This window comes from Pseudonaja textilis, chromosome 3 (genome assembly GCF_049901715.1).
Source record: "Pseudonaja textilis isolate UNSWEBS1 chromosome 3, rPseTex1.2, whole genome shotgun sequence".
Classification (NCBI taxonomy): Eukaryota; Metazoa; Chordata; class Lepidosauria; order Squamata; family Elapidae; genus Pseudonaja; species Pseudonaja textilis.
This window is the reverse complement of record NC_141992.1, coordinates 92,794,743-92,810,423: the sequence shown is the minus strand read 5'-3', so window position 1 is coordinate 92,810,423 and position 15,681 is coordinate 92,794,743. Positions and strand designations below refer to the sequence as shown.

Genomic DNA, 15,681 nt, shown 5'->3' with positions numbered 1-15,681 from the left:
TGGGCCTGGATCCTCCTCTGCCCTTCCCCAGCCTCCTCCACCACTTCTGGAGCCACACTCCCACTCCCTGTTGGCTCCTCTTCCTCAGAGTCAGTCTCCACCAGGGGCATGACATTATAAAATGGCTAGTTTATACCGTTATGGAAAAGTAAAAAGTTGAGGTTCGATGTTAATACTTTATTCTACTGCAATAGAGGAAGTCAGGAGTCAATACCTCCCCTCCTTATCCTCCTCTCTTCCTCAGTTTTCAGTCCTTCCCCTCCCTGTGTTTTACTATTTGCTTTTGTATTTTTGTATTTTATTCTATAAACTAATAAAATGTTAAAATCACCTCTCCCCCAAAAGAATTCCGATTGTAGCCATAAAATGAGGGCTACCTGTAAAACCTCAAACGATCTGTGTTACTGAGGAAAAGTAAGAACTATTTGGGGAAAAAAACGTCATGCACTTCCATGTACCAGTTGCATATTCCAGAAATAAACTACAAATCTATTTTGTATTATGCAGCTCAGCCAGGGAATACTCTCACAATCTAGATAGTAAGAATTATTAAGTTTAAAGGGCCTACTCATTTGCATAATTGCTTTTTTCAAAAAACCCTACACAATAATTTTAAAAAATATCCAAGAAAGAATTTTTTGCTGCCTGAGTTAAGACAGATTGTATCATTTGGGATACAATTTTTGGAATCATTATATTTGGTAATTCAGGCACCTTCTTAAAATGTAAGGCTAACCTTTCAGCCAACAATTTATAAATCTCAGCAGAAATTTGTTTTCATTTGTCATGGTTTTTCCTACCTTGTGTTTAATTTTTGTGAAAATGCTAAAATTAGGAAAAATTTAGAGTACATTTTATTTTAAAATATATGCATGCACAACCATTCCAAATTTATATAAGGATAACAGATGTTCACATTTTAAGATTCTTATATGTAAATGTATAGTTTATATTACTTAAATAAACAGAAAACTAAAATGAAAGCCAAAATGTTTATTGTTTAAATTCTGAGCAGTTCTTCCTGGTTTAAAAAGGATTATGCTATAAAAATATTGGAGTATTTTTGTTGCTGTTGTTCTTCCTCCAAACTTTGTACAGAAACAACAATAACAACAGCAAAACTTTCTTCTAACATTGCAATTCATATAACTGCTGGGGGAGGAGGCATTTGAGAGACAAAAGAGAATGCACATATCTAAACTAAATTATTATTTATTTAGAAACATTTAAATGAAAATATATTTCACACTGAGTAAATTATGAAATGTGTCTGCTTATTCTATTGTCAATGGATCACTTTATATATCCATTCATCTTCTTTTTATGAAATTTTATGTAAGCCATCATGTAGAGCACATTTTCCCTGGCAGCCCATGAAATACTTTTCTGTAATACAAGACATAATATCAGTCTAAATATTGTGGCTTTAGGTAAGAAGAAAATTATGATTAATTCTGAATTTTCTTTACCTTCCTTTCAAAGGGTCAAATCTGAGGGATGACAAGAGAACCAATCAGCTGCTCAGAATCATCATGTGATTTATCAGGACATTTTCCCGACATTTTTGCTAAGCCAGGTGTGGTCAGCACAGGACACATTCAGCAAGCTGGCCACAAGTTTGACAGCTCTGCCTTAACCTATTTCTGAAATCTTTTGTTATAATTAAAAACCCATTTTTTTCCTATTCTGGATGGCAATTTCTTTGTGGATTTGAACAAAGCCTCTCACTGGCATTTTCTAGTAAATGTACAGTAGAAATGTAGAGTAGTTATTTAAGCACAAAGATAAATGATGTAAGGACAGTGATGTGGATTGGTGACATTCCATCTCTTCCCAAGAATGTATACACGTTTATATTCTTTCTCTACCTCCCCTGATGGGCAACTGCCATTTTCAGGATGAATTTTGGAATGACACATTGAGACTGGAATTTCAGGCACAATTCTGGATTCACAAAAGAAAAGTCCCTGTACTGGATGAATGCTTCCTTGAGTCACCAAAAGATTTTGCTTTCAGCCCAGACTGCATTCATCAAGCTACTTCCATCAATGTGTTATACTTGAGTGTCCATTGTCTCCATCCTGCATAAAGCTGCATAATTATTACAACATAAATCTAATTTATTTGAACAAAATGGATTAGAGAAGGCTAAGCTAATTTCAATAAGAATGAAAGTTAAATTCTGGAGTACAGGAAGAAGGATACCTGAGAGACACAGGAACATGTTTTGTTCCTTTTCCTGTCCCCATCATCACCATCTGTAAATTGTATGCACAAAGTAATCAGATACCCCACCAAAATATCAACCCCTAAAAGGCCAAAAAACAAGAATGTATCTCAAAACATTTTAATATCCCCAAATATTTTCCAGCTCTTAAACAGTATTTGAAGAAGGTTCTGAGGTAATAAATAGTAGCCATAGAATATGGATCTTCTACAGAGGTGCTATTCAGCAGGTTCTGACCAGTTCTGGAGAACCAGTAGCAGAAATTTTGAGTAGTTTGGAGAACTGGCAAATACCACCTCTGACTGAAGATTTTACGGTATCCTTCCCCTGCCACACCCACCAAGCCACACCCACAGAACCGGTATTAAAAAAAAATTGAATCCCACCACTGATCTTCTATATCTGGTATCAGTATAAAATAAGGCTATACTTATTTGGAAACTCCTAAATAAAGTTCCTTATCCATCCAGTAAGGTCCAAATAAAGTATATGTAAAATGAAGATCTGTGCTTTTGTCCTTAAATTCCTGGCCACATTTGTCACAACCAGGGGTGGGATTCAATTTTTTAACAACTGGTTCTGTGGGCATGGCTTAGTTGGTGGTCATGGCTTAGTGGTCATGTGACTGGCTGGGTGTGGCCAACTCAACATCACTCACATCAAGGCATGCATCTCCTTGCCTGGACTCTCATGACTGTGGGGATGCTGCAACAATCATAAGTGTGAAAAACGGTCATAAGTCACTTTTTTCAGTGCCATTATAACTTTGAATGGTCATTCCACACAAGCAAAGTACCAACAAAGGAGGAAAAAAACTCCAGAGAAGTTCCAGAGACAGGAAGTATAGTCTTGCCAAGAATGTAATAAGAGTTAACGGAAAGGGAGTTTCTGTAAGCAACACCAGAATGTTTCCTTCCTGCCTTCCTTACAGGATTAGGCCAGTAATTTCTTCTAACAACTGGTTCTCTGAACTGCTTAGAATATTAACATAACAACCGGTTCTACAGAATAGGTGCGAACCTGTAGAATCCCACCCCTGGTGATACCAGAGAGGTATATATGCTATGTGATGTAGAATAAACGGAAACTTAAACTAATAATGGGGCCAATACACTGAGTTGGACAACTAAGAATGGCTTTGTCATGTTCCTGCAAAAACATGCAAACAACCCCCCTCTGAAACAATTTCCTGTTGTTTTCCCCATCACTTTTAGTAAATATAGCTAATAAAGGAATAGCAACAAGACAGACAAGAAGGAATAATCTTTCCATTTCAGATAATTGTGATTTACACAGGTTTTACCCTATCCGGCACATTCAGGAGCTAAAACAGAAAAGGTTCAACTTTATTTTAGAATTATATCTGGAAAAAATATCCAAATGTAAACAATCATTTACTTTATGTTATATGCTTTTCTGAATAAGTAGAATTGCTTATGATTACCACTTTCATTTTTATCTCCATATAATTTTCCTACTTTTGGTCAACTCAGGATTACAACAACATCAATATATCAAGCTTCTTAACAAATGTGAGAATGAAAAAGTCTTCATCAGTTCCTTAGTTTTACAAATTAAGTTCATTCATTTTACTACTTAAAGCAATTTTAATTTTTCTTTTTTACCTGCTCATGGTTCCAAAATAACAACAACAATAACAACAGTAATTTGGGGAAATTATTTTAGGAAAAAATGAATTGCCATAGCTGAAAAAGCTTAATATTAAAAATACTTATTATTCTCATATGAATAAAATGTAAAGATTCATGAGAATTTCATCCTCATTATAATTTGTAGACATTTGTACCTCAGTGAGCAAAATTCAGAACTTTAATCTACTACTTCAGTTTATGCAGGAATTGTAAATTCAGTTTGTAAAATATTGCAGGAAACACACTTTTTAAAAAAGATTATTTGTGACCGGATCTAAATGGAAACATCAACTGTCTAAATGGTTGTTCATATTTTTCAAATATGTCTTTTTGTTGATGCTTTCAGCTAACTGCCTTGTACAATGATCTCAAGCTAGCTAAAAGTATTTTGTGTTTAATGAGATTTGACAATTATATTGTCTAGAGTTTGAGGAAGGAATGATGAAAAGTTATAAAAAAGTATTACAATTTAAACAAGGGACAATGTTTAGTCTAAGGCACATAGTTCACATTCAACAAGTCTTAAGCTGATCTGGCATCTCAAAGATCTCTGGAGCACACTTGGGAATATACTTGTCTATTATCACTGCTAGAGAATATGGAAATTTGCAATGATAGCTTCAGGTTGATATTTACTTTGAAACCAGGGCATCAGTTAGGGAGGACATCTTCTCATATAAAGTTTTCAAATTTATATTAGTCTTTCATAAGTTTGCTATTTTGTATAAGAAAAATAAATATGCTTTTGATTTGAATGTATGGTTCCCATAATGTAGCTTTCAATCCCTCTGCAGAATCACTGTGGTAAGCTGAATTACATTTTAGCTTGACATAGTTTCAAGGAATATTCTTTTTACCATTACCGTGAACAGGTTCAGTGGACACTGGATGGAATCATAATAGATGAACCATGATTATAAAGAGAGCAGTCTGGGGTATTGACTGCTTTTCCTTTCCTCTCTTCTTCTTTCTTGGAAAGTGGCTAACTGAATCTGGGAAATCAGCACTAAGGATAATTTAAGAGAAATGTAGCATCAGTGATTTATGGACTTCTATCAAGTATAAAGTACTTTTGAAATAGATCTTTCACTTTATCATAACACATATTTAAAGTCACCCACCAGAACTTAAACGCTATCATTGTGTTTTGTTTTGTTTTCCCTTTGGGGAACCAGCATCATTAGAAAATCCATCTAGGATATATTGTAACCTGAAAAGACATGAAGGAGAACCTAAAGCATATTTCACCTTGTTCCCAAATGCTGTCTTGTATTTTGAAGCTAGAGGGACAGTCACAGTCTGATCTCAGGAAAGCAGATATGTTTCGGATTAGACACTAAAGAGTCTTCTTAAATTCTTTAACTTCCTCTTAAATTCAGATTAAATGTTGAATCAATATGAAAACTTTCCATAGGAGTGCGTCTTTTTTGCTTTATCATTTATTTGAATTCATTTTATCATTTTGAAAAGCTCTAATTCCACTTTTAAATCATAGCATTACCTCCCTTATCACTCATAAGTAAAAAAATGAAAGCTCTCCCCTTCCTGGGCAGTTTAACTTGGGTATAGCATGGCCATAATGGCAATTAGTTCAATTATTGGTTCATGAAATTTATACACACTAGATTGTGCAGGTTGAGGAGGAGAGACATTGATTTCCAAGAGATCTTGGTGCTGCAGTTTCCTCTTCTTTTTCTAACAGTGCTGATCCACCCTTCCCCCTTAACACAAGAGATATAAGCAGGAGTGGGATTCTACCGATTTGCACTGGTACAGTAGAACTGATTGTTATGATTCCCGGTAGTTTGGATAACTAGTAAAACAAGCCCCTGGCTGGCCCCACCCATCTCTGCCCACTCCTCCATTCCCTGCTCAGTCAGTCTTTATCACGCTTGTGCGACATCACACACATGGATGACAATTACTGACAACATTCTTCCCCTGCCCGCCCTGATCTGCCCAGTCACTCCTTATACTACATCACTTTCCACCTTTTCCCACCCACTGCCATCGCTGGCTTGCAGCAGCAGTAGCAGCAGCAGCAGCAGCAGCAGTGTCAGCCAGCCAACTATTGCTGCCTGCCTTCCGCCATCCTGCCTGATCTGGGTGAGTGAGGGCTCTGCAAGTCCCAGTCACTGCCACTGCCAGCCACTCTCGCCTGCCCAGCTTCACCTACCCGGCCTGCCTCCCTCACCTGGCCGCCATTGCTGAAGACGCGGATTAGTAAGTGAGCCCCAAGCAAGCCCCAGTCACCTACTTGTCACTACCATCAGCTCCGGTTGAATCCCGATGACTCCCAGACTGCCAAGCCACCCTCACCAAAGCTGCCTGGCTCACTGGATGCCATCCTCCCCGCCATGGCCCACCGCACCATTGCTGCCTAGCCTTCCACCACCGATTGGTGAGTAAGGAGGCAAGCAAGCCCCGCTGGCCACCTAACTCCTCCTGCCACCACTGCTGCTAGCCACGGTCAAGTGCCAACTCCCAGGCCACCCAGCTGTCCTTGCTACCTGCCTCACCCAGCTGCCATCTTTGGCTGGCTACCATCTTTGCTTGGCTACCATCTTCTCCCATAGCCCACTGCACCGTTGTTACTACCTGGCCTTCCACCATCAATCGGTGAGTGAAGAGGCAAGCAGTAAGCCCTGCCAGTCACCTACCTCCTCCTGCCACTGCTGCCACTAGTCCTAGTCGAGTGCTGACTCTTGGGCCATCCAGCTGTCCTCACCACAGCAAGCTCCAAAGACTAATCCTGACTGAGGACCCCAGTGTAGCTGACCAGCCAACTTGCCTGCCTAATTTTTGGTAAGTTGCTTTTTATTTCTTCATGTATTTATTTATTTAGTATCTGTTTTGTTTTTATTAATCATAAAAACAAGATATACTAAAAACATAAATAAATACATAAATGAATTTTTGTTACAGTACTATTACTGTTACATGTTGACAGAAACAGAAGTATTAACATATAACAATAATAGTAAAATAATTTTTATTTATTTATTTATTTATTTATTAGTATCTGTTTTGTTTTTATGATTAATAAACAAAACAGATACTGAAAATAAATAAATATAATTTAGGAAACTACTGAAGACCTATTGCCCCTGCCCCTAGGACTTGGGAATAGAGTGATGTGTAGTCCCATTTTGTCCTTTTGTCTCTCTCTCTCTCTCTCTCTCTCACACACACACACACACACACACACAATCACATTAGAGAATAGTAGAAACACATAAATACTCAATTTTGTTATTTCATTACTCAGAAGAAATATAGACATGTCCTATGGCAACTGTCAGGAAATGGATTGGAAATAATTTCAGAATAATTCCATGTTTAAGAAAAGGAACAGGAACAGAACTCTTAATCTGCTGAATAAAATCTATTGGGAAAAACTAAGTAGGAAATAGATTCCCCAAAACTGAAGGAGTGCCCTAAAATAACAGCCCTATAGGTCATACTTCATCTTGTTATCTGGTCCATATTAATTTAGCCAGGAAGGCCATATGATTTTGTTTTATTCAGACTTCACAAATGTAATTATTATGCTGTACTCGCAAAGGGAATAAATGATTTTTTTAAATGAAATGATACATTCAGAAGACTTACATGAGAGACAACATTAGACACACACTGGATGTCATCAATAAGATTAATAATAATAATAATAATAATAATAATAATAATAATAATAATAATAATAATAATAATAATAATAATAATAAGTGATTATGATCTTTCTTGATGCAGAAAAAGCCTCTGAGAATGGAGTTTTTTTCTTGAAGTTTCGAAAAGGATGAGTTGTTGCCCATTTATTTCCCACATGGATAGAGAGTGTTTGTAGATAACAAAAAAGCCAAGTAGATAGTAAACAGAACTCTATAACACCAGTGTATTATACTGAAGGAGGAAAGACAAGGGGTGGCCAATCTCCTATTTCTATTGGCATTAGAGCCATTCATGCTAAAAGGAAATGTCAAGGAAATAATATCTCAGGGGTTAAATTAACAAATCAGAATTACAAATTTAAAATACATGCTGTTCCTGTACTCAGTTACCCAACTAAGACTGGGTAGTATGAACGGAATATATGGAATACTGTATATAGCAATATAGGTTTGCTTCACATAAACATGTTGACATGGAATTTAACAGAGAAAGCAAACCAAATCTTGTAACAGGGCTTAACAAAAAGAACAAAAAAGAGTGAAATAGTTAGAAATCCACCTGTCAAAAAAAAATCATAAAGATTTATTTAGCAATAATTATTGCTAAAATTTGTTGTGGGTTGGAAGAATTGCAGCTGTAAAAATGAATATTTTACTCAGACTTTACTTTGTTTTCCAAATGATTCCAGTACATATTCAAAATAAATTTGTAAGTGATTGGCATTGACAAGTAATGAACTACAAGTAACCCAAGAAAACACCAAGGATTAAATTCAGATTTGACAGATTTGGAAGAGTGTGGAGATTTGGCAATGTTATTCCAGGCCTGATTGGTAAAATACACAACTCATTCTTGAACAATTGTCTGAAATGTAAAGAGCAGGTAGCAAAGTTCAACAGTCTGGGGAAACGATTCATATCAAAACAAAACAAATCTTACTAGTTCAGTTCTCATTTCAACCTGTAATATTTTTATTAAAATTTACTAAGCCATTCATTCCCTAAAACACACTAAATTAGTAGCTTTGTATATGTTAATTGGTGTAGGATACATATACTACTTATTGGAAAGGGCCTTCAGTAACCTCTATAAAAGAATGGGTAATTTTGTTGAATGCTACACTATAGCATTCAAAATAGCTTTACTAACATAAAATTTGATTCAAATTTGAAACCATTTTTAGATTATAACTTAACACCACACCTAAAGTGGCCATTTCTCTATGAATAAGGCCTTCATTTTAATGTTAAAGTATTTCTATATTAGATCAGACACTTACTGACATGAATAGTATTTACTGTAGTTCATAATTTTATTCTGTGGCAAATACTTACCCTGCTGTCTACAGTTCCTAATATTCATGCTTTGTCTATAGATTAATAGCAGTTCCCATGCTTTTCAAACCATATAATATATTCAGTTATTCACAATCAATTACTGATATCTTGGAGATTGTAACCTCTATGACATCTGTAAATCTCTTGTTTATTCATATGCATTTTAGTCTTTCATATGAATTTTAGACTTTCATTCTTATTTTATTCCTATTTTATTAGTATATATGTATGTACGTACACACACACTCCACAATATACTCCAGTAGGAGAGATTGATTGTATGCCCCCACTCTTGTTGACTTACCTTTGCCTTGGCAAGCTGATGAGTGGCTGTTTATGACACCTCTTACTGAGGCTAAAGAGCTTATGAACAATTTTCTGTGCCTTAAGAAATAGTTGTTTCATACTGGATTCCAGTTGTACATAGCGATGCTGAAAATTTGAATCCATTGTCCACAAATGCATAATGGCAGATGTGTTGAGGAAATAGTTCATAGGCAGCCTTTTCATAAAGAACTTGAATTCATCTGCAAAATGGCAAAATGTAGTATTTTTTAAAAAAATTACATTTCCAAGATCACTTGCACAGCCAAAAAGTCCCCCAACAACTCCAATTTATACACATTTTTATCCCTTTCATTTGTCACTGTCATGGACGGCAGAAGATGCATCAAGAAATATGATATTGTTAATTTTTGGCTATATAAAGTTTTAATGTGGCATGAATCTAACAGATGTACCAAAGTCAACTTTTTACTGTTGCACATCTGATATACTGAAAATTAGCTCATTGCCAGAATCTCTCCAGTTAGTTTTAATTAAATATATAATCCCATGTATATTTACATTTGGTAACTCATAGATAGTAAAATCAGAAAGCTTTTCTTTGGAGTAAAACATTCCCAAGACTTCATTCTAATGCATCACAGCAGTGAAGAAGTGGGTGGTGTTATCAGTGATATTAGGTTCATACAACATGAATTCTTACAATTCAAGGACTGTTAAATTTACTGTATTCAAACAAAATGCACAAAGCGTATTTGAATAATGTTATAACTTTTGAGCAAGACAGGAAGTTTTTTGCTGGTGTTTTTACTTTTCAATTAAAGCAGAGATGGAAATGTTTCTTCAAATGAAAGAGGGTTTCATGAAGTTTCTCCTTTAATGAATCCATCTAACAATTTCAACACTGACTGTAACACTGACAATTTAAAGTAGTGTTTCCAATTTTTCAATTAACTGCCATACTCATATAAATACTCATCTGGGTTTTGACAGATAAAGTGGAAATTATTTACAGACTGAGAACAAGAGCTTTTATACTTCCTCTCCCTCTCAATATAAGTAAAGCAGAAGTGAATGAGACTTGCAGTGCATATAGTTGCACTCTAACAAACCATGAGGTTTTTTGTTATGCGCAAACAGAGTCATTGTAGGATATTTGCTCCGTGCTTCTTTCTGAACTCTTAAGTCTACAATCCTCTTTAGAAAAATCTGTGTTTAAATTATTTGAACAGCAGAAGATTGTATGCAGCAGAGATGCCAAAATGATTCACTATAGGGAGCAAAGTCTCTGTGCAGTGCTGAATTTTTTGAGAACAGTGAGCAGGAGGAAGCAATTGTTAACAATCATTTCTATGAGATGCCACTAAAAATGAAAAACAACTGGCCCATCGCTCAAGTGCACAATGTAGCAAGACTTGAGCTGCACTAGACACAAACCATAATTTAAGCAATATAATTCCCATTTGGACTAGAAATATTGGAAGCAGATATTTTCTAGTTAGAAGAATTTACTTAATGCAGGTAAAATGGGAAAGGTTGTCTTGTCTTTAACAATTGATAGTAAATTCAGCTCTCTGTAGAATATATTTTACATTGCCCCAGCAAAAAAATAAGCATTTTTAAGACTGCCTAGGCAGCATGTTAAATGGCCTTTATTTGTCAGTTCTGACAACACTTAGAATGCTCCAGTGACATTTTTCTGCCTTATTGTTGTAGCCTCTTGCTGATTACACACAATGTATATGAATAACTGATGAATAAACACAGACAGAGAAAAAAAGAAAAAAAAAATCCATTATAATGTTTAGTTTTCTCCCCACACTGTCTCTCAGGGCATCAAAGTGCACTGAATGTTAAACTTTATACAGTGAAGTGCAGTAAACTGTAGCTGATATGTCCCCATTCAGGACTCCAGCCAGTTATTAATGACCTGTCATAAGTTACATAATATTTTCCCCTTTCTCTGTTTTCCTTTCCTTTTTTTCAGTGATCCATTAAGCAAATGTTTCTTATGTAGCTCTTCAAGTCCTTCAGTTTCTGCAAATACCACCTACATCCCTACTGTTTTTCAGTAATTTTGGCTTGGATTTTCTCTGCAATCACTTCCAGCATGCTGTTAGAAGAGAATGATGCATAAACAACATATTTTAAGTGCAAGGCTGAAGGGGAAAATATAACTTAATTTATAAAGGGCATGCTTTAAAAAAAAAAAAACCATTATTGCCACCTAGACTATTAGTGCAGATTCAGCATTTTTCCTGGATGTTACTAATTTAGCCAGTATGCAGAGATATATTAGAATATGTAAGCCCACATACACATCATAGTCACTCATGCCATAAGTTGTTTCTGAAATCTCTCTTAAACCATATTCGTACAATCTGTCTGCATAGATACAGGTAGGAAAGTGAGTGGGTTGTCCGTATATTTTGTGTGTTAAGGTTAAAGGTTGCAAAATGTTTGTTTCAATGGACATTATCATGTGATGAGGAATCTTGACTAGATCTATTTGTGGTGGAGGAGGATTTTTTGGGGGTGGGAGGGGCAGTGCCTTCAAATCAATCTTGATTCCTGGTGATTGCATGAACAAGTCCTTGCTGGTTTTGTGCCTAAGACAGGACTAGAACTCAGAGTCTTCTGGTTTCTAGCCTGAACCGCTATACAAAAATGAGTCTCAGCTTGGGAAGATAAACTTTTTTAAGTGTTAGATAAATCTATAGACATATGAAAGGGGGTGTTAAGGATGATATTCACAGACATTACTTGATCTTTCCTATTTTTAATGTAAGTGAAACCTAGCCAATTCTTTTGCACTCATTGAGATAGATCAAAGAAATAGTAGTTAAGTAGTCCAAAATAGTATGACTAAAGACATACATTTAATAAAACTTTGTATTTAGAACAAAATATTCAATATTAAAGAAACAGGGAAGCAACTAGATTTATTGGATCTAAAATTTACAAGAAACAAAATTTTATTAAACAGAAATACTTTTAAAAAGCAGTAAGTTAGGCAAATTGTTGACTCATCAACTAATTAAGGAGTAGGACTACAGCACTATTCTATTTGAGATGGAACCAAGCATATTTTTACAATAAATGAGATGATGCAACAAATTGTTAATTATATAATAAACAGGCATTTGATTTAGAAAAGTCTGAAGCATATCTGAATAATATATTATTTACAAAATTTACAGACACAAAGATTAATTATTACATCAGCCTATGACTGAAGACAATACTAAAGAGGCACTGAAAATTGAGTATAGTTGCAAAATCAGGTGGCAATTCTGCAATATACTATAAGACTTCAAGAAATTCTGGTTAAACTTTTACTTTGACTACTGAATGAGATTCCAGTATTCAAAGAATTCTCCTTGTCATGGAAAGAAGCCTTTGTCTATTTGATTTACTATATAAAGAGGGGAAAGAGTCATATAGTCCCATTTCTCCACTGACTATAGATCAGTTTCTCACGGCAATACTTGCACAGGGAATAATTGTTTCTTAATTTGAATAATATATTATGATCAAACTACATTCATATCAAAGAGATATAAGAGAAAAAATTGACATATATTGAATATAATCAATAAGATATATAAAAACAACAATAAAGTGGCTGATCTTTCTTGATGCAGAAAAAGACTGAAATTTTAAAATGGACCTCTACACTTGCAGTTTTGGGGAAAAAAAGTTTCATCTCATCTCTTTTTCACAAAATATTTTTTACCACGTTAACACATTTTTCAAGAACAAAAAGCCAAAATAATAGTAAACGGTTCTAACAGAATAAAAAAGTTGGAAGAGACTTTGGAGGTCTTCTAGTCTAACCCTGCTCAAGAAGAAAGCCCTATAACCATTTGATTGGTTGTCCAATCTCCCCTTAAAAACCTCTAATGTTAGAGCACCCACAACTTCTGGAGGCAAGATGTTCCACTGATTAATTCTTCTCACTGTCAGAAAATTTCTCCTTAGTTCTAGGTTGGTTCTTTCCTTGATTAGTTTCTATTAATTGCATCTTGTTCTGCCTTCAGGTGTTTTGGATAATAGGTTGACCCCCCTCTTCTTTGTGGCAATCCCTTAGATATTGCAACACTGCTATCATATCACCCCAAATCTTTTTTTTTCCCATTAAGCTAGACATGCCCAAATCCTGCAACCGTTCCTCATGTTTTTTCCCCCAGTTCCCTAATCATCTTTGTTGCTCTTCTGTGCACTCTTTCTAAAATCTAAACCACCTTTTTTTTTAATATTGTGGCAACCAAAATTGCACCTCAGGTGTTAACTGTTAATCAGGAAAGTGTGTCAGAGGCTTCAAGCGGTGATGAAACTGCCAGATGCTGGCTGGATGCCAGAACTAGGAGAAGATTGAGACGTCAATCTCAATTAGAAAAGAGACGTCCAGCAAAGGATTAATTAATGAGACTGACACGCCCTCTCTCAGAAGATATAAAGGAGCGCACGAGTTCGTAATCTTTGCTGGAAACAAAGTGGATTTTGCCTTGGAAAGAAGTGCGTCTGACTACAGCGTTGTGATTTACGAACTAACAGAATTGCCAGACAGATTCTAGGAGGATTGCCAAAGGACTGTGATAACAGAGCAATTGAATCTTCTGTCTCTGGTTTTGTTTGCATAAAGTATTTGAACTCTGTAACTTGAGATTCTCACCTGTGGATACAGGTGGGACAGAATATATATATATATATGAACACTATACAGATGAACACTATACAGAAGCCTGATGATGGCAGATGAGATTCTGCTGAAACGTTGCTACAACTTTAAAAGCACAACTACAATGACGTGGGAAAATACCCGAACAAAGCTGAATGCCATACATGTAAGTACTCGCAAAAACTTAAGAAAATATATCTATATATCTATATCTATATCTATATCTATATCTATATCTATATCTATATCTATCTATCTATCTATCTATCTATCTATCTATCTATCTATCTATCTATCTATTCAAAGCAAATCATGGGTATATCTAGTCATACATGTTACATACTACCTTCAATGACCCTTTATGCTTTTTACTGAAAAAGTAATAATTCCCTTCCAGAGGTCCACAAAATTTTAAGAACTACTCTGTGTGTACATGTGTATGTATTCATCATCCCTTCCTTCCTTCCTTCCTTCCTTCCTTCCTTCCTTCCTTCCTTCCTTCCTTCCTTCCTTCCTTCCTTCCTTCCTTCCTTCGTTCCTGGTGTAAGCTGCATCAATGTGACTTTTTCCTCAACATCAATGTGACTTTTCCCTCATTTTATATTTCCCTAAGTATTTGGGATTAATAAGGAGAACCAACTTAATCTGGTGGTTAAGGCACAAAGCTAGAAACTGAGAGACCATGAGTTCTAGTTCTGCCTAACCAATAAAAGTCAACTTGGCCTAGTTATTCCCTTAGCCCAATTCTCTTCACAGGGTTATTGTAAGGAGAAAAGGAGGGAGAAGTATTACATATGTTTACCACCTTGAGATACTACTACTACTACTACTACTACTACTACTACTAATAATAATAATAATAATAACAACAACAACAACTAAACAAACAATATCACAACACAGTTGTTCAAATAGTCCATTGGAACTCATGTCGCAACTACCATCTGCCTGTAGCAAAGAACTGGTGGGATCATAAGCCTGAGAAAGTGTCAAAAATGAACATGCATAACTGCTGTGGGACTTCCGAATACAGACTGACAAAGTTTTGAAACACAATATCCTAGATATCACAATTGTGGAGAAGAAAAAAGTGTGGATTTTCAACATTGCCATACCTGGTGACAGCAGAATCAATGAGAAACAACTTGAAAAAATCACCAGATATCAGGACTTGAAAATCAAACTGCTCTGGCATAAACCAGTGCAGGTGGTTCCAGTGGGACTCGGCAAACTGGGTGCTGTGCCTAAAGATCTAGGCAAGCACTTAGAAACAATTGGTGGTGACAAAATCAGCTGCAGAAGGCCACCTTACTGGGATCTGCTCGCATAATCCGCCGATACATCACATAGTCCTAAACGCTTGGGAAGTGTTCAACTAGTGATTTGTGATATGAAACCCAGCATAGTTATCTCATTTGCTGTGTACACTGTTGTTTTTTGTTGTTAATAATATTAATAATAATAATAATGTCAGAAATAGAGATAGATAGATAGATAGATAGATAGATAGATAGATAGATAGATAGATAGATAGATAGATAGATAGATAGATAGATAGATCTAGATAAATGGAATGGAATGGAATGACTAAATGGAGCTAAAACTAAAAGATATCCAGGCTTAGCTTTGTTCAAAATCCAGGGAAACATCATCAAGAATTGCTGCTTTTTTATTTTTTTCTCAATAAAACATGCATATAAGATATATATTTTTCAGCACAAATCTCAACTAGAAGATATTCCTAACAATACCTGGCAGTAAATAGTCTTTTCTTACTGCCTAAAAATCTTTTCTTCTCAAAGCTGAAACTATCTATCTGTTCCTGTA

At 35.6% G+C, this 15,681-nt stretch overlaps 1 protein-coding gene across 2 annotated transcripts in view; it reads right to left on the bottom strand.

Annotated features, from left to right (window-relative positions):
- BRINP3 (BMP/retinoic acid inducible neural specific 3) overlaps nucleotides 1–15,681 on the bottom strand; it is a 307,089-nt gene that overhangs the window by 36,832 nt on the left and 254,576 nt on the right. For both annotated transcript variants that reach the window (XM_087930393.1, XM_026703240.2), the window contains exon 7: nucleotides 9,193–9,415. In XM_087930393.1, the coding sequence (XP_087786519.1) occupies nucleotides 9,193–9,415 (223 nt within the window). The remainder of the gene's footprint in view (nucleotides 1–9,192; nucleotides 9,416–15,681) is intronic.